General features: G+C 33.2%; 1 protein-coding gene across 5 annotated transcripts in view; it reads left to right on the top strand.

Moving 5' to 3' along the window:
• BCLAF1 (BCL2 associated transcription factor 1) overlaps positions 1–18,991 on the top strand; it is a 29,507-nt gene that overhangs the window by 5,212 nt on the left and 5,304 nt on the right. Inside the window, exons 2-11 of one of the 5 annotated variants that reach the window (XR_005353548.1) lie at positions 1,194–1,295; positions 3,098–3,210; positions 3,926–4,837; positions 5,986–6,651; positions 6,800–6,969; positions 9,272–9,377; positions 10,701–10,785; positions 13,244–13,419; positions 13,553–13,715; positions 14,545–14,684. Coding sequence is in view for 4 of the 5 variants with exons in the window: in XM_038526110.1 (XP_038382038.1) it covers positions 3,107–3,210; positions 3,926–4,837; positions 5,986–6,651; positions 6,800–6,969; positions 9,272–9,377; positions 10,701–10,785; positions 13,244–13,419; positions 14,545–14,725; positions 15,798–15,944 (2,547 nt within the window). In the remaining variant the exon portion in view is untranslated. Of the gene's footprint in view, positions 1–1,193; positions 1,296–3,097; positions 3,211–3,925; positions 4,838–5,985; positions 6,652–6,799; positions 6,970–9,271; positions 9,378–10,700; positions 10,786–13,243; positions 13,420–13,552; positions 13,716–14,544; positions 14,726–15,797; positions 15,945–18,991 lie in introns of those variants that run through there. The other 4 variants (XM_038526111.1, XM_038526110.1, XM_038526113.1 and 1 more) reach the window with 4 other exon arrangements.

Below are 18,991 nucleotides of genomic sequence, written 5' to 3'. Positions count from 1 at the left end.
GGGGGGATTTGATATTTTTAAAATTAAACATGCATACACTTTAGAAATCCTTTTGTTTCTGTATCTATGGTCTTTTGTTTTTATTTATTTATTTATTTATTGGTTTTTTTTTTTTTTTTGGTCTTTTGTTTTTATTTTTTATTTTAGTATGTTTCCCCTAAGTATTAGTTCCTATTCTTCTAATTTGAACTTCAAATCTTTTTATCTCCTCAACTGTAGGGCCATTGGTATATAGGGGAACAATATTCTTGATTCACCAGTTTAATCTTAACGTTTCTTTTGTATTTCCAATTTTGTTGCATTTTTTTATTGGATCTTTGGTAAGATCCACAGATTTTCATATTTATATGTATTTTTTTCATTTAAAGTGGTCTGTGAATTCCTTGTTAGGCATGTTTTAATCTTCTATTTAGTTTCTACTCTCCTAGTGTTTTTTGACTATTCTTTGCATGTAATTGGTAATCACTGATTGTTACTTTGAGGCTAATAACCTTTATTGATAGCTGCTTAATATTTTGTGCAAAATTTAAATTTATTTGCATTGTAATAGTAAATTAGTAAGACTGTTGGTTTTCATTAGGTATTTTGATTTATAGACTTTTATTGGAATGTCTGCATGTATCAAAATGATTTTAGGCACAGAGCTTACTTACTGTGATAGCTCTTAATAAGAATCCTAAAGACCAGTTTCAGATGAAACTGAACTGTACAAAGGAAGTGGCCAAGAGAGAATAAAGAATAAGATAAGTAGCAAAGCCTTACAGATAAATTCATACTTTAGCTAAGGTATAATTGTAGCAATATGAATAATTACTAGTAGATGACATGTTTTGATATTCTAAGAATACCGTATTTGGCATTATATTAGCCACTTGAAAATTTTCTGATAGGATAGCAGCATAGGTTGTTTTCTAAAGTCCAAATTGCTAAAATGAGAATTCAAGTATTTAAATTAAAAAATAAAATGCTGTCAGCTTCATGGTGCACTTCTACATTCTGATAAAAGCAAAAAAAATTTCTTAATCTTTTATGGTTAAAAGTTCATTTCCTAAAACAGGTTCCCTTTCCGTGAAATCATTAGTACCTTTATTAAGAGTTTACTTCAGTGCTAACCATAATTCATTATTGTGAACAGTGGATATTTACCATAAATCAAACTCATATATGTGTATTTTTTTTTTTATCTTTGCTAGGAATTTGAATTGAGTTTAATTTCTCAGAACATTTTCTCCAGGAAGAATTTTACAGTATCTCAAAGACTTCACTTGACTGCTTATTCCTGCATAAAACCCAAGGTAAATAGCATTCATTTTTCTACTTTTCAGTTTTGGTTTATTTGAGAAAATGTGACTACTTAATTCATGAATTTGAGTGATTGAAAGTCATAAGTTTGAAGCTTTTTTAAAATTTATTATTATTTTTTTGCATTTTGGTGGCTTATATTAAATAAGCTAGATTTAGAAGTTTTAGGAAAAAGATTCTTTTTTTCTCTCCTGCTTCTCTGTTTTTTGTCTCCTTCCACTTTTATAAACACATCAACTTAGATGCAGGATAATAACTTCTCTCTCCATATGCATATAAGAGGAATTCTGTAACTTAGCTTTTTTAACATCCTTAAATCGCTATTAAGGTAATTAAAGTTGATTGTATTACATGTATCAACTCCTTTAGTCTTCACTACAACTCTCAGGAAGATACTGTCTTTATATATTATTTACAAGAAGATAGAGCTGATATTTGTCTTTATGAGGATAGTTTTATTTTGAAATGTGAAACCTTAAATTTGTCATTTATGGTTTTGATGAAATATGTATGGACATTGTGTTGCTTCTGTAATTGAAATCCATTGTAGTACTTTTAAGTACTATTTTCATAATATGGAGCAGTGCTTAGGTAGGTAAAAATAAAAGCTTTCAAAAATATTTGGTTGTAGGAGAAATTGTTTCTGTGGCAGTTAACAGGATATTAGAAGTTCAGTGAGCCCATTTTTATGGAAATAGCTTATTTTGGTAATAAGTTAGTGGAAATTTGGAAATAGTTACAGCAGAAATAAACTTAGGGAGGCGCATATAGGTTCTCTAAATTATTTAGTCCTGTTAATGATTTTTGTACCCAGTGAGGTTTAATTATTGCACTAGATATTAAGTAGTGTTGAGAAAAGTTTGACTATTGGCACCCAACTTTTTTTTTCTTGTACTTCCAGTATCTTTCTTGCAGCAATCTTTCTCGTTTGTTTTTTATCCTTTTACTTCTACTTACCCAAAAGCTACAGGATGAACTAGCATTGTTCACATAAGTCCTTTTTTTTTTTTTTAAACATACGTCCATTTTTTTGTGTAATCATGCAGTGTTGTATACGTGGAGTGGTTAATTTAGCCCCCCTTTTTTTTTTCTTTAATTTAGCCCCATTTTAAGGCCATAAACATTTAGGATGATAGTCTGCTAGGTTTACTCTTATTATTTTTAGTATTATGCCACTTGTATTTTCTTTGTTTCAGGTGCCTTATCTGATATTATTGCTCTGCTATTTTTTTTTTTTTTTTTTTATCTTTTTTACAGGAGAGGTAGGCATTTATATTGGGCATGGAGTAACATCTGACATACTACTGTAGTCTTAGATTGCTCTTTCTGGCTTCTGCAGCTGCTGCCTTTTTGAATTGAGGTACATAGATAGTATAGTCCGTAGAAATCTTCTGTCCTATCTGCAATATACAGTATCTGTCATGCAGGTGAAGATAAATAGTTAGGGATAATTGTATTAGTATTCATATGAAAATGGTGATAAGTAATATCCTTTAAGAAACTTAAGTCTTGGGGATCCCTGGGTGGCGCAGTGGTTTGGTGCCTGCCTTTGGCCCAGGGCACGATCCTGGAGACCCGGGATCGAATCCCACGTCGGGCTCCCGGTGCATGGAGCCTGCTTCTCCCTCTGCCTGTGTCTCTGCCTCTCCCTCTGTGTGTGACTATCATAAATTAAAAAAAAAAAAAAGAAGAAAGAAACTTAAGTCTTGTAAAACGTAGTTTTACAACATATATATACAGGTGTGAAACGTCTTTCATTGAATTGTGATTTTTTACTTTTGCTCTCATTAACTAGGAGAAAGAAATGGGTCGCTCCAATTCTAGATCACATTCTTCAAGATCAAAGTCTAGATCACAGTCTAGTTCTCGATCAAGATCAAGATCGCATTCTAGGAAGAAGAGATACAGGTGAATTACTGTGCTTTTAATCAGCTAATGATTGATTATAGAGTGCTTACTATATTTAGCTACAATCCTAAACTCAGTATATTTTATTGTCAGCCTTGTGAAGTGGATCTATTCTTGCCTTCATTTTAGAGTTGGGGAAATTGAGAATTGTTCAAGTTGCAAGTTAGTAAATGTCAGAACTTAAGTTTGAGTTCAGTTAATGTGACTTCAGATCTCAGATTCTTACCATACTGTGCTTTTGTATAGTGAATTTCTTTGAATTTATGTTGAGATAAGTTGGATAGTGAGAATAATATGACTGTAAACTATCTTTGCATATTATTTCAGTTTCTCATTGTTTCTGATGTCTCAGTATGTATGCCTTTAGCCAGTAGTATTTCACTGATGAATATTCTTCTATGCCATTAAATATTCTTTTACTCTGCTACTTTAAGTGCCTTTATAACTTTATTAATTTCTTAGTGTGTCCTGTTGGATATTTTCCCTTGTTTTCTATGCCTTTGTTCCTAAGGCCTTTACTTTATTCTCTCAATATTTATCTCAGAAGTGAGACTTTTAAAACAGTAAACTTTACTTTTATATAAATGAGGGGTTTTGTTTTTCAAATGCACACTTCTGATTTTGACTGTTGACCTGTTAAATTCAACCAGGAGTATTTAGGAGGATAGAATGGAATAGTTTATTTTTCTTGTATTGATATTTATTTCATTTTTAGTTCTAGGTCTCGTTCCAGGACATATTCAAGATCTCGTAGTAGAGATCGTATTTATTCTAGAGATTATCGCCGAGATTACAGAAATAATAGAGGAATGAGACGACCTTATGGGTACAGAGGAAGGGGCAGAGGGTATTATCAAGGAGGAGGAGGTAGATATCATCGAGGTGGTTATAGACCTGTCTGGAATAGAAGACACTCTAGGAGTCCTAGACGAGGTCGTTCACGTTCCAGGAGTCCAAAAAGAAGATCCGTTTCTTCTCAAAGATCCCGAAGCAGATCTCGCCGGTCATATAGATCTTCTAGGTCTCCAAGATCATCCTCTTCTCGTTCTTCATCCCCATATAGCAAATCTCCTGTCTCTAAAAGACGAGGGTCTCAGGAAAAACAAACCAAAAAAGCTGAAGGGGAGCCCCAAGAAGAGAGTCCTTTGAAAAGTAAATCACAGGAGGAGCCGAAAGATACATTTGAACATGACCCATCTGAATCTATTGATGAGTTTAACAAATCATCAGCCACATCTGGTGATATTTGGCCTGGCCTTTCAGCTTATGATAATAGTCCCAGATCACCTCATAGTCCTTCACCGATTGCTACACCACCTAGTCAGAGTTCATCTTGCTCTGATGCCCCCATGCTCAGTACAGTCCACTCTGCAAAAAACACCCCCTCTCAGCATTCACATTCCATTCAGCATAGTCCTGAAAGGTCTGGGTCTGGTTCTGTTGGAAATGGATCTAGTCGGTACAGTCCTTCTCAGAATAGTCCAATTCATCATATCCCTTCACGAAGAAGCCCTGCAAAGACAATCACACCACAGAATGCTCCAAGAGATGACGCTAGGGGACGTTCTTCATTTTATCCTGATGGTGGAGATCAGGAATCTGCAAAGACAGGAAAATTCTTAAAAAGGTAAGCACTAAAATATTTAGATAATAATATTAATACTCTTAATTTTGAATTCTCTTTCGATTTTTAAGACTTAACATTGCACTATGAGGTGTATTAGCTGTTACTCAAGACTTTATAATTCTAAGTTGTTTACACTGTATGTGGTTAACTTTGCAAATTAAGTGTTTTAATAGAAGCTAATTTGTATTTTTCTTTTTAATTTTACTCTCAGTCAAGAATTATTGTAGACAAGAAATTGAGTAGCATAAAGCATAACTGATGGTAAACTTGTTGTAAGAACTTGCAGAGATAAATTTTGTATTAGCACTGAAAGCTTGTTTCCTTCATCATTATAATGTGTCCTACATAAATAATGTAGTTATAGTGCATGTTCTTACTTGTGTGGTATTATACATGCAGCTGCCAATTATTAAGAAATTTGACTATAAAAAGATAATGGTATTTCTTATTCTAGTAACATTTGAAACATACTTTGTTTAAATTCTGATTTCAAGCATTGCTAGAGTTGCCAAAAAACTCAGTGAAAATTGGGTTCTAATGTAGTTTGACTCTGAGAAAATAGAACAGGTAGGCAAATATTTATGGGGTAGTGCTGTACAAACTACATTTAAATTTCTTGTTGAACTGATACAGTATTCAGTATTCCCAGAAATCATTTTCTGCAGCAGAGTATATATGAAATATTTTGTGATTCAGAGTATTAAATAATATTAATTTAAAGTCATTTGTGAACTATTTTTGGTAGATAAATGTAATAGTCTGAAATTTTGAGTATAATTATAAGTAGAATTCTGATAGAGAAATATGTTGCTTATGGGTTTTCTTTAGCCTTAAAAATTAAACTGTTGCAGGTTATAGAAGTTCTGGATAATTGGATTTGTTAGTGCAGAATTGTGACCTATGACTAGAAAAAGTTTTTGAGAAAGGGTTTAGTATGTAAATGTATTTAAAAATTCAGTACATAAGTGCTGTATGGTTGCTTTTGATGTTTTTTAAAAGTGGAATCTGAAGAAAACACTATTCAGTAGAGTTTTTTTTTTTTTCTCTTTATTACTGGCTCTACAGTATTGGGCAGCACATATAAGTATACAAGTGATCCACAGTGAATGCAATCCAGAGTTACCATTCTCTTCTCTGCTTATTCACAGGTTCACAGATGAAGAGTCTAGAGTATTCCTGCTTGATAGGGGTAATACCAGGGATAAAGAGGCTCCAAAGGAGAAAGGATCAGAGAAAGGGAGGGCAGAGGGAGAATGGGAAGATCAGGAAGCACTAGATTACTTTAGTGATAAAGAGTCTGGAAAACAAAAGTTTAACGATTCAGAAGGGGATGACACAGAGGAGACAGAGGATTATAGACAGTTCAGAAAGTCAGTCCTTGCAGATCAGGGTAAAAATTTTGCTACTACATCTCACCGGAATACTGAGGAGGAAGGACCCAAGTACAAGTCCAAAGTTTCACTGAAAGGCAATAGAGAAAGTGACGGATTTAGAGAAGAAAAAAATTATAAACTTAAAGAGACTGGCTACGTAGTGGAAAGGCCTAGCACTGCAAAAGATAAGCACAAGGAAGACGACAAAAATTCTGAGAGAATAACAGTAAAGAAAGAAACTCAATCACCTGAGCAGGTAAAGTCTGAAAAGCTCAAAGACCTCTTTGATTACAGTCCCCCTCTACACAAGAATCTGGATGCACGAGAAAAGTCTACCTTCCGAGAGGAGAGCCCACTTAGGATCAAAATGATAGCCAGTGATTCGCATCGTCCGGAAGTCAAACTCAAAATGGCACCTGTTCCTCTTGATGATTCTAACAGGTAATTCCACACTGATGCCCAGGAAATAATCTGTGTGGTTTACTTAATATCCTAGTTAATTATCTTACTTTCTGAACATACTCCCATTTCATATTCAAACCAATGGTATATTTTGTTTATGTGTGTGTTTGTTACCGATATGCTCCAGACCTGCTTCCTTGACTAAAGACAGGCTACTTGCTAGTACACTTGTCCATTCTGTCAAGAAGGAACAAGAATTCCGATCCATCTTTGACCACATTAAGTTGCCACAGGCCAGCAAAAGCACTTCAGAGTCTTTTATTCAACACATTGTGTCCTTGGTTCATCATGTAAAAGGTATGTTTACTATCGTGAATGAAATTTTTCTTGCAAATGAAAATGAATAGGTAGACTTTTAATAATGTACTTTAGGGCTAGCAAGTACACATAGGGACCATTAGAAATTTGGAGAAATAGTTTCATGAAAGAGCCATCAGTCTTGCTGACATTAAGACCCATGGAGATATTTAATAAAAAGTGATTGAAATACCAGGTAGAGTTGAAACATACTCTAAAAATGTATATAATGAGAAAATTGATATTTACTTATTTAATGAGGAGTCTTTGAAATGTGTCGTTGTACCTGAAGGGCAGAATGCTTACAGATGTTTTCTCATTGCATGAATATGCCATATAATGCACTCTTGCATAAATTTATAATAAAGTGAGGCTGTATTATTACTGAGTACTATTAAGAACTTCTTTTCCATTTTTAAAGACACTTGAAACCAGCAGAAAAGCAGTATTGATTTTGTCTATATTTTTGTTATTTAATTTGTTGCAATACTTAGTTTTTTTAAATGATACATTGGAGAAGAGTTTATTGGAATTCTATAAGGAAAAAAGTTCAAGAAATTTAATATGTTAGATGAGTAGTGATTATATGAATAGTTACTAATTAGGATAATAATGACAATTCGTTACCTGAAGATAAGGGTGTTCATTTCAGCTAAAGTAATGATCCTCTGTTTTCACCAGTATGTAAATCAAAAGTTACTAGTAATTTTCAAAGGTTTTAGGGTGTGACTTTTTGGGCAATTAGGTTGTTTTGTTTTTGTTACTTTCTTTTTGTGTTTAAAAGGCAGCTTACTGTGAAGTAGGTTCTTACCCAGGAAGCTCTGTGGTTGTTGGTCTTAAATGCCATTTTTTAAAGTTTCTTTTTGTGTGAGAACAACTCATTGTAATAGCTGAAACCTGTCACTAGCGAATTCTTTTATACGGTTGATGTTTCAAAACAGTGAATAGTTAATGCATTTCTTTTTGACTGTAATTATTTAAACATGATAACAAGAGTTTTGTTATTTGGCTATAACTAGGTTTGTGAACCAGTTTATGACCATATTATTGTGGTACATAAAATACGAAACCTTAACATTTTTTTCTTTTTTTTACCTTTTTTGACCTGTCTCCACATTTTACAATTTATTGCTGAATTTTGAGATCAGGTTTTTATAAAATTTTTTCTTTTTCTTTTTCATTTTCTTTTTCTTTTTCTTTTTTTTTAAAGAACTGTAGTTATGTTTCATTATTGGTATTGTTGCAACCGATCTGAACAGCTCTTTCTTAATTTAGAGCTGAAAATGCCCAGTGATGTTTTCTTTTTCATTGTAACTAGGTCCTGGAATATGTTTTGAAATGGCAAAATCCATGTTTCAAAGTAAAATAGCTGTTGAAAGATACAGGCAAAGTTGAATCTTCTGTCTTCCTGGCAAAAATGGCATAAAAACTGAGTTGCTAGCTCAAATTCCTGGGTTTCATGGAATTATGATTGAGGCACTACCCTTGTAGTGGCCGTTTCAAGTTTTAATGATTGGTTATGAGACATGTGCTGGATATTGGGCGGTAAGTTGACACAGATGTATGTTGACCTGTTAAGCAGATAGCTTGCTTCGTAATGTAACATTTCATGACTTTATACGTCTTTCTATTTTACATTTACAGCATATCTTGAATGATTTAAAAGCTAGTATTGATATTACTGATTTTAAAATTTAAAAGAAGGACGAGAATAATAGCAAATATGCTGTCAGGTTTGCCAAGATGCCAGATTTTTGGTGTAATTATTGTTAATTGATTGAAAAATATTTTTTTCAATTGAAATGGTAGTACTCCGTTTTTTCTTAAATCAGTTTTTTTTGTTGTCAACATAGTTCTTGATGAAATAATTGTATTAGTTTACTAAAACCAACTGTGTAGTTATTTCAGTATTTTTTGTTTTCTGCAAATGATTACTTGAAGTAATAACTTCATTGGTTCATATCGGTAAGGTATAAGGAGGTACACACATTATTGTTCCTTTTTGTTGTTTGAGGAAGTAGTGCATTATTGAAAACTAGTTAGAGATTCTCCATCTGTTTATTGTTCTTGGATTATATGTAGTATCGACAGGGCCTTCTGAGGAGTTTTGTATCTGTTACCTGTTGAGGTACGAGAAGTTAAAAGGGACAGAGTAGGAGGTCTTTGTAACACTTGATTCTCTTCTGCTAGGTTTCTTGAATATTTTTATTTTCCTTTCACGCCAAATGCCCTTCTGTCACAAATGAAAATTTCCTTTGAAGTAAAGATAACTAATTGGACAGTATTTCTCCTAAATCAACAGAGCAATACTTCAAATCAGCTGCAATGACCCTAAACGAGAGATTCACTTCGTATCAGAAAGCCACCGAAGAACATAGTACCAGGCAAAAGAGCCCTGAGATACACAGGTATGTGCACTATTGAATGGGCATAAAAACGTTTTGATAGGAAGACACTGTTTAAACAATATCATATTGGAACTATGCTATCATGATACAAAATGAGCTTTGGTTTTATTTCTGATTCATACCTTAAATAAGCGTATTCCAGCCTTGAAAAGTTTGTAATTTATAGTTTTTAAAATTTTCAGTTCATTTGGTCTAAACAGGTTCTTAGAATTTAAAATACTCCTTAATCACTCCCCAGTAAGGAATTCAGTAGATAACACATTTGTTTTTTTGGGAGGAAGTTGGATGCCTTTAATTTAAATTTTTTTTTTTTTTTTTTTTTTTTATGATAGTCACAGAGAGAGAGAGAGAGAGAGGCAGAGACACAGGCAGAGGGAGAAGCAGGCTCCATGCACCGGGAGCCCGATGTGGGATTCGATCCCAGGTCTCCAGGATCGCGCCCTGGGCCAAAGGCAGGCGCCAAACTGCTGCGCCACCCAGGGATCCCTTTTTTTTTTTTTCTTTTTTTTAATTTATGATAGTCACAGAGAGAGAGAGAGAGAGGCAGAGACACAGGCAGAGGGAGAAGCAGGCTCCATGCACCGGGAGCCCGATGGATGCCTTTAATTTAATTTACTTCCAGTAAGTTTGTAAAATAAAAATGTTTCATGACAGAACTGTTTTTTCATAAGAATATAAATGTTAAGTCAGGCAATTATGTTGACATCCTGGTTCTGTAACTTCATTGTGATGAACAAGTTATCTCTGAACGTTAGTTTTTTTCTATCTACTAAAAAAGGACAACAGTGCCTCTTGCAGGGTGACAGTGACAATTAGTATTGGTTATAAAGTATCTCAGTACATAGTACACAGTAGGTAGGGTTTTGGTGGTGACTACTAAAGAAGCTCTGAAAAGTTGCAACTGACACTAGCTTAAAAAGGAAAGGCACAGCATAAAATTAAAGATCCACTGAATGTGTAAAAATACTGGATATACTTAGGAAGAAATAATGGTATATATGTGTTCATTGAAGATTTGGAAGTATAATTGTATGATGGTTGACAATAATACTGAATTTAATCAAAATGAGTTCTTTATGATTGTTTTAAAAGGCTAGACTTCTTTATATATAAAGATACTTGAAGCATTTTAATTTTAGTGGATATAGTCTTTCTTAGTCTATTTGGAATTAGATTAATAATCTTATCAATGCTAAAGTATACTGGGGGAGAAATTACTAGAATTACTGTTTAGTAATTTTCCTTTATAAAAATGGACAGTTCTGAGGAATTTTTTGAACCATAAATTAATGTGACTACAAATAGACTTTTTTTTATGTTAAGGAGAATTGACATCTCTCCAAGTGCCCTGAGGAAGCATACTCGTTTAGCAGGGGAAGAGAGAGTTTTTAAAGAAGAAAATCAAAAGGTATGTTTTGAATGGACTTTTTTTTAATGTTAAGTTCAACTTAGTTAGTGGTATTATATACTAAGTATAGTTTGTGTGGACAAAATGTTTGCAAAGGGCATCTATTTTTAACTTGTGAGTAAATGCATTTATGGTAGTACATACAGTGTTCTTTCCTAAAAGAAATTAAACTGACACTACACTGTGTACCCAAGTAAAACCAAAAGTAATTTTTAAAAATGAAGAAATTAGTTCTAAGTAAAGGGTAAAGAATCAAGAAGTAGACAAAGGAAAACTATAGAAGCGAAGGTAGATTTATAGTTTTCTATGAAGTTTTGAGTTTAAATAGATGAGCCAGAATAGATATCCTTGATTTATATGTGCCTAAATTGATATATCTAGGTTTTTCACAGCAAGAACAAGAAGTAATCCCCATGCTACTGGGCATTTTTGATCTGAACTAAGAGATAAACATTCTAAGAACTGATTTATAAAAGAACATTTGGAATAAAAACTGTCACTATTAGAATTTTTGTGGGTTTGGAATAAAAACTGTCACTATTAGAATTTTTGTGGGTTAGGGGAGGAATGCTTTTAAACTTGAGAAGAACCTGTGAATATTGGGGGAGAGATCTGTAAGAATGGAATGCATTTATTAAGGGGACTGTGATATATTCTGATTTGAAATTTACATTTTCTAGGCAGACTAGCCCATATGGCATGCCACATGGGTCTAGTAGAAATGTGGGGACAAGTAGAAAGGGACCAACTGTCCATTGTAATAACAAGGTTAGGGGACTTGGAAATGCTGCTTGGTTCCAGTTTTGGGTATATCCAAGTTTTGGGTATAGCCAAATATTACAAAGTAATATTTGGCAAGATAATTAGTCTCTTGAACATAGGTTTTCTAATCAGAAAAATGAGACTATGTGTGTTTTGCAGAGCTGAATAGTTAAGCTATTATGAAAACATTGGCACTTTCATTACCAGAAGCTGTTATTGATGGAATAATTGTATTGTACAAATATTTTAATAGGGCATGCTATAAACTTACTAGGTATGAAATTTAGAGCTTAAAAGAAAATGGTCTCTTTGTATGGGGCATACTTGTCTTGGAAAAACAGATCCTAAGAAGCAAATACTAATCTTGACTTTTCCTTTCAATATCTTGGGTTCAGTGTTGGTTACTTTTGTTTTGCCAACAATTTAGTCTATCTTTGTGCTCTGAAAGAGTGAGTATCTTATTTCTTTCCTCATTACTCACCAGTATTTCATGTGGAGAAGAGGAAATAGTGATTACTTAAAGATGGACAGGAGGATATGACATTGCTTTTTATCTTTCATCTTCTGATCTGAATAATGTGCTACTATTTAACTTATTTCTAGTTTTGGAGTTTACAAAGTAGTTTTACTTAAATTATCGTGTTACTTGTGGGCTTGGTAATTTCTAGGTGAATAAGGAAGGTTTTTGTTCTTAATTAGACTTTGTTACCCAGGGAGCAAATAGGTGAGTAGTTCTCATTTGGAGATACATTTATACTCTCAAGCTTTATTAATGCTTTTGAATATTATAGCTAGATTTCCCAGAGTAAGTACTTCTTATTGTTGAATACTAGCAAGGATGTCCACATTGCTTAGCATCTTACTGATGTATAATTTTTCTTCATTCCTAGATGCCTCTTTCCATCTTCCTAAATTATATAGTATTTGAAAAAGCAATGGAACAAGAAGGAGGTGAATTGTGACCCAGTTAAACTAATGTCCGTTGCAATACCTGAATTGAGAAAGGGCAGTATATGGCCCAAGATACTGAGTACAGGATTGGGAATAATCTCTTTCTGGCTTTGTTTCTACCCTTATTCAACCTTACTTGGTTTTATTAATCATACTCCACTTTGCATGTTATGGAAATTACACAGTTCTTCTTTTTGAAGTGGTTTTTATTGGGTTGGTCAACTTTTATTGGGAAGACTTTTGATAATGAGGCTTGAATAATGAGAACCATTACTTTTAGAAACCCTTAACTTTATAGGTAGATGGCTGTACCACAACTACAGATAGAGTATAACCTCTATCACTATTCAACTATTTAAAAAAAAAAGAAAACCATTTGAAAAGGATGAGTGAATGACAATGAGGATCAGCTGAGTGGAAAAATAATTATGTCCTTCTTACTATACAAAGTTTGTTATGGATTTCTTTGAACAAAAATCCTTTGACATTTTCAAGATAATCAGCTTTTCATAACTTCCCTAGTCCCATCGCACTGTGTATACAAATGTTAAAACAACCAAGCATATTTTTTAACAACTAAAACTAAGTTTGGAAGTAGTATGTTATGGTCCACTCTTTTCTGCTACTAAAATGCCAGTTTAGACACTGGCATAAAATTTGGCTTTATATATATATATATATATATATATTTTTTTTTTTTCTTATCTGTCTCCTGAATTCTGTATTTTACGTTTGTCTCTTACAGGGAGATAAAAAATTAAGGTGTGATTCTGCTGATCTTCGGCATGACATTGATCGTCGGAGAAAAGAAAGAAGTAAAGAACGGGGGGATTCCAAGGGCTCCAGGGAATCCAGTGGATCAAGAAAGCAGGAAAAAACTCCAAAAGATTACAAGGAATACAAATCTTACAAAGATGACAGGTAATTGTTAAAACTGTGTGAGTTAGGTTTTAGCTTCTAATTAGCCTTTAATAATTGTCAGCTTAATTGCTTTCAATTTTGACTATGTAATCGAATGTTTAAATTTAAACAATTAAAATTATTTGTTTTACAGCAAAAATGTATTTGTCTTTTACACGGCTTATGGTGGATGAGGACAAAAACTTTGGAATAGCAAGCTAACACTGAAAAAAAAAATGACAAATTAATGTGTCCTATTATCCAGGCTACATCAGGAGGTTGGACTTCAATGCAGTGCATTTCTAGAAACAGTTTGTGTAAGAACTTTGGTTCGTTATGCTTGATTCCGCACTTTTTCAACTCATAACACCCAGAGTACAAGAATTTTAAACTGATATCTAGTGGTTTAACATGGGAAGATGGGGGGGAGGAAGGACTAGTTTTTATGAAATAGCAATGTGTATTAATCTTTCAAAGTAATGTTTCCATGGATACTGTTAGCAGTGGTAAGAGTTATCTCAGGTATGACCTTTTCGGGTGTTGCATTAGAACCATGTTAAAATTGATCATCATAGAGTCAAATAAATAGTAGGAATACTCAGTATCATAGATAATCGTTTTCTTGGTATTCATTAGGTAAATGGTGGATTTTACTCGTGTTTTTTTTTAACTTATGACTGGTATTTGTATGTCATATTGCTTTTTATTTCTATAATGGAGTTATGGCCCAAATTGTACCAACTCTTCTCACCCAGGGTGTACAAACTGCAGTCATTTTGAAACTTGGCCTTAAGAACATTCTTACTTTTTCCTACTCTTCTTTTCTTTCCTAAAATAACTACATCAAAAAAGTTAAAAATATTGAAGAACTGAACCTTATTCTTGAAGTTTCCAGACTGCTAGTTTTTAACTAGCAGGCCATAGCATGTTTTTCATTAGTCATGTAAAAAAAAATAACTGAAGGAGAATGGAAACAGACTGTGTCAAATTTTAACACCCAATTGTTTTAGTTATATGATAATTTTAATAGGGGATAGTTTGTTTTTTTTTTGACTTGAAAATATCCCTTTTATTATAAGATTCAACAGGGTCTTTATCTTTTTTAAAATAGCACATATTTTTTTGTTTTCTTTGTTTATTTTGCAGTAAACATAAAAGTAGAGAGCAAGATCATTCTCGATCTTCATCCTCTTCAGCATCACCTTCTTCTCCCAGTTCTCGAGAAGAAAAGGAGAGTAAGAAGGAAAGAGAAGAAGAATTTAAAACTCACCATGAACTGAAAGAATACTCAGGCTTTGGAGGAGTTAGCCGACCGCGAGGAACCTTTGTAAGTAATAGAAATACCTTGATTATTGGTAGAACTTTAGAGCACTGTGCATAAGGAAAGTTAAAAATACATGATTTAGACCCTGTTGTGAGTCATTACTCCTACAGTCAGAAATAGTCTTGGAAAGTGAAATGGTATTTATCTTCATTAAGAAATGCATTTAGGAGTTGGGAGGAGGGGCTGGAGCTGGGATGATGCTTTCTTTATATACAGAGTAAAAATAAGTGTTTTTGTCTAATAAAAAAAACACACACCTATATATAAATTAGATACTTTTTAAATTTCGGAAACAATAACTACCTAGTATATAAAGACCCAAGAGTCAAGTAAAGTTAGTGATTGAAATCCAGTTCTTTAATCACTTAGTTTTTGAAAAAATACCTTAAAACGTTAAAAAAAAGAAACACCCTAATCTCTGTATTACAACGATTTGTACCTTGCCTGTTTTGCTTTCCAGTAATTGTTTATATGTGTATAATCATAGAAATCATATAACTTTTCTTTTTATTCTACATAGCACACATATTATCCCCATATTTGCATAAATTTTTGTAATTATTAGTTTAATGACTTCATAGTAGTGCATCTTCTTGACTCTTCAATTTCTATATTCAGATTCCAGCCGTAAGCGAGTATTCAATTATTAGTAGGGTTTTATTAATTAGATTATTTGGGAAAGAGAAGAGGTTTGCTTAAATGGTAATAGGTGTAGTTGAACACTTGGGACTCCTTTGATAATTCAAAGAATTAGACAACTCTTTTGGCTAGTAAAAGGGGAAAAGAACCCAACTTCATTGTTTAAAAATACTAGTCCATGCCATGAAACTGTAGTCAGTATATTAATATTTAGATTGACTGCATTTCTTCTTAACCTATTCAACTTTCAGTAGGCAGATTTTTTTTTGCCTGTAATATAAAATAGCCACCCTTTCCATCCTCAGTGGCTATGAAATTAGAGATTTAGGAAGGAAATTAGGGAATATGTTTTTTGTTACTGCAGTAAAATTAGAGTTTGCATGTAACTAAATACCTTTTGATTGCATTACTAAACAACTTTGTTAATGTTAATCAGTTTCGAATTAGAGGCAGAGGAAGAGCCAGAGGAGTTTTTGCTGGGACAAATACTGGTCCAAACAACTCAAATACTACTTTTCAAAAGAGACCGAAGGAAGAGGAATGGGATCCAGAATATACCCCAAAGAGCAAGAAGTACTTCTTGGTGGGTGTTAGAAATCTGTGTTTATTTGGTTTGCATTAATTTTCAAAGCATACTGGGTGAATACATTTGAGTACAGGTATCCACTACTATGAGAAGTTTTCACCATAATGCAGGAAACCTTTTAAAATTCATTACCCAGATGATTCGAAGTTTTGAAAATGTGGGTCCCTTTGGTCCTGTTTATACTTCATTGATAGCACCTATAGGCTGATCAGGGTAAACTAAAAATGTACCTGATTTGATAGCCATATTCAGAGTAGAACATTAACGTATGTTTCATATCTGTCTATAAGACAACAGTTATAGAAACTTTTCATTAAGATTAACTTCCATCATCACAGCTGTCTGTTTAAATGAAGGACAAAGAAAATTCTTTCACAGTAACACAAGGATCTCAGGAAGGCTGATTATGATTACTTCCATTGGAATAAAAGATGAAAAATCACATGGAAAAGTTGCTAGCAACACTAATTTGGTGCTTCTTTATGATACAATTCCCTTTGAAGTAGTTTTCTAACAAATGGAAGTAGAGGAGATGGGTCCTGAAAGAGTTTCTAGCGTAATTAATGGTGGAAATTTTCTGCAGTTTGATATGCGAGAAAAGGGTTCAGCATTATAGACACTTAGGAAAATACCAAAGCTATTACCAGAAGTATTTATTCTTACAGCTTTTCAGAGAAGTCATGTTTCAGAGACTGGTTCTGAGGATTAGTTGTTTTGCAGAAGCAAGAAGGAAAATAATACTAGATTTACAGAATTGTCTTTTATTTTCCTTTTTTATGAATATATTTGAATACATCTGAATTCCTAAAACCTATCTGATTAGAAAGAGCTATATGCTGAAGTAGATCTTTATTGTTTGAAGAATGGGCAATCAAAAATTAATTTCTGTATGACAGTCTTGGGTACTTTAATGACCAAAGTCTGACAAAAATTTTAAAGTGTATTATGCATAATGTTTATGCAATATATGCTCCTATAAGGGGAAATTTATGCTTGTTTGAATTGCTTGAGTTGGCTGTGTGGACCGTGAAAGACATTTTACTCAGTCATAGGAAAGTTTAAAAGTTCTGCTTTTTGATCTAAGACTTTATGTATTTACAGACTGCTGTTTTGTTTATGTTAGGTACTATGAATGCAAAAAACAAATATTTTAGTTCTTGGCTGGAGCAAATAAATTCTAAATACATGTGGTGGATTTCCTCCCAAGCAGGAAATGGAGGGTTGTTTCAAAGGAGAGATTGATAAGGAGACCCTATATAGAGGAACTGGGCTTGAATCTTGAGCGTAAAAGAAAGGCCAGGTGTACTACAGATTGCAGGAGTAAAACATCTGAGATAGAACTCTGTGGCTACATGGTTGGTGTAAGTTTGGTAAAATTAAGAAAAAAGTAGGAGCCAAGTTGTGGAAGGGTATAATATTTTAGTAAATTTGGATCTTAACCAGAGTTTAGAAAAACCATGGTTGTATAGATCTGAGAGTTTTTGAATATCAGAACTAAGGGGTTAGATACTAAAAAAGTTAACATTTATGAGGACTTAACTCAAGGACCCTCTAGTTGGGTGTTGGTAGTGAGATGAAGGGATCTAAGATAGGGGATACAGGGGTAAGAATCCAATTTGAGGAGAAAATTAAGTGTTCTGTTCTTCAAGTGCTTAGGAGAAATTAAGTGCAGATAATGCAATGTATTGTTGCTAAGGCAGATCTATAGAGAAAAAAATTTAGGAGCCCTCATCTTCAAGAACACAATTAAAAGCCTTGATAAAATCACCTAGTCAGAGAAAAAGGCCCTTCTGTGAAAGGTGGGGTGAGGAGTTAGCGATAATAAAAATGCACACTATTCATTTAAAAAAGAATGCCAGAGAAGTAGACTTAAGTTTTAAAAGTCAGAAAGTTAAGAGGGAAATGAAAGGTGAATTAGATAGATGGTAATTACTTAGTATTTTGAATGTTTTCAAATACTAAATTAAGGTGAGACCTACATTTTTTTTTAATGGCATTTTTTCAGAATCTGGTAGTGTAATTTTTATCTTACATTGGAACATTTCAGTTTGGCATTTAGGTGGTAGTTTTACTGATTAAGAAGAATGTGAGTTATTTTAAGAATTTAGCAACTTATAAGTAGTAACCTCTTTATATGTTGCTATTCTGGGCTAGATCTTAAAAACCTTCATTTCTATATAAAACATGCATTTGTCAGAGACTATTCATTAGAAGTAAAATTAAAATATTAATCATTTTTTCATGTCAGTTCCCACAGTTAATTATTTTGGTTCTTAATTAATAAGCCGTTTAAATGACAGCTCTGAGTTCTACATGGATATTTAAAATTTAAAAGATTTTACTTTTGCAAAGGTATTTTATAGATAGTTACTGTTGAGAATATAAATATAAATAAAAACATTCATGCAAAAAAAATATTCAGAAGAAATGAGGTTGAAAACCTGTAGATGTTCCCTTAGGTTCTTTCAGAATAATTGACATGGAACTTCTAATAACATTTATTGAGCATATGTACTGTGCTAGGTGTCTGAGTGTTTTACAAATATAAGCTTAATTCATGAGTATAAAAAATCATTTTGAGATGAGTCCTTTATTCCACTTTTACAGAAGAAAAACACTGGATTACAGAGATTGAGCAGCTTGACCAAAGTTATATGGCTAGTAGAACTTTGAATTTGAAACCATGCCTTGGGCTCCAGAGTCAGAGTTCTGAAAGCACTCTATCATTCCTTCTCCAATATTGAATAATAGTAACATTTGTTCTTTTCTGAAATTTCTCATCTTTCAACTTGGATATATGCAAAGATTTGGTAATGTTTTTAATAATAAGTACTCCAGGAAAGATAGTCTATCTTAGAACCTGAAATTCTGTGGAGGGGTGGATATGTGAAGAGTTGGAACAAGTGGAAAGTACTAAAGTGGGATAGGTTCTCAGTGTTGAGTTGATGTCTTCTGAGGAAGAGAAAAATCCATGGTAGGGAAGGAGCTTTAGGGTAGAAGGTAGGAGGTTTGATCAGTTAACCTTTTGAAACTTGATCAATCTG

This window comes from Canis lupus, chromosome 1, assembly GCF_011100685.1.
Source record: "Canis lupus familiaris isolate Mischka breed German Shepherd chromosome 1, alternate assembly UU_Cfam_GSD_1.0, whole genome shotgun sequence".
Classification (NCBI taxonomy): Eukaryota; Metazoa; Chordata; class Mammalia; order Carnivora; family Canidae; genus Canis; species Canis lupus.
This window is presented reverse-complemented; position numbering and strand designations above follow the sequence as displayed.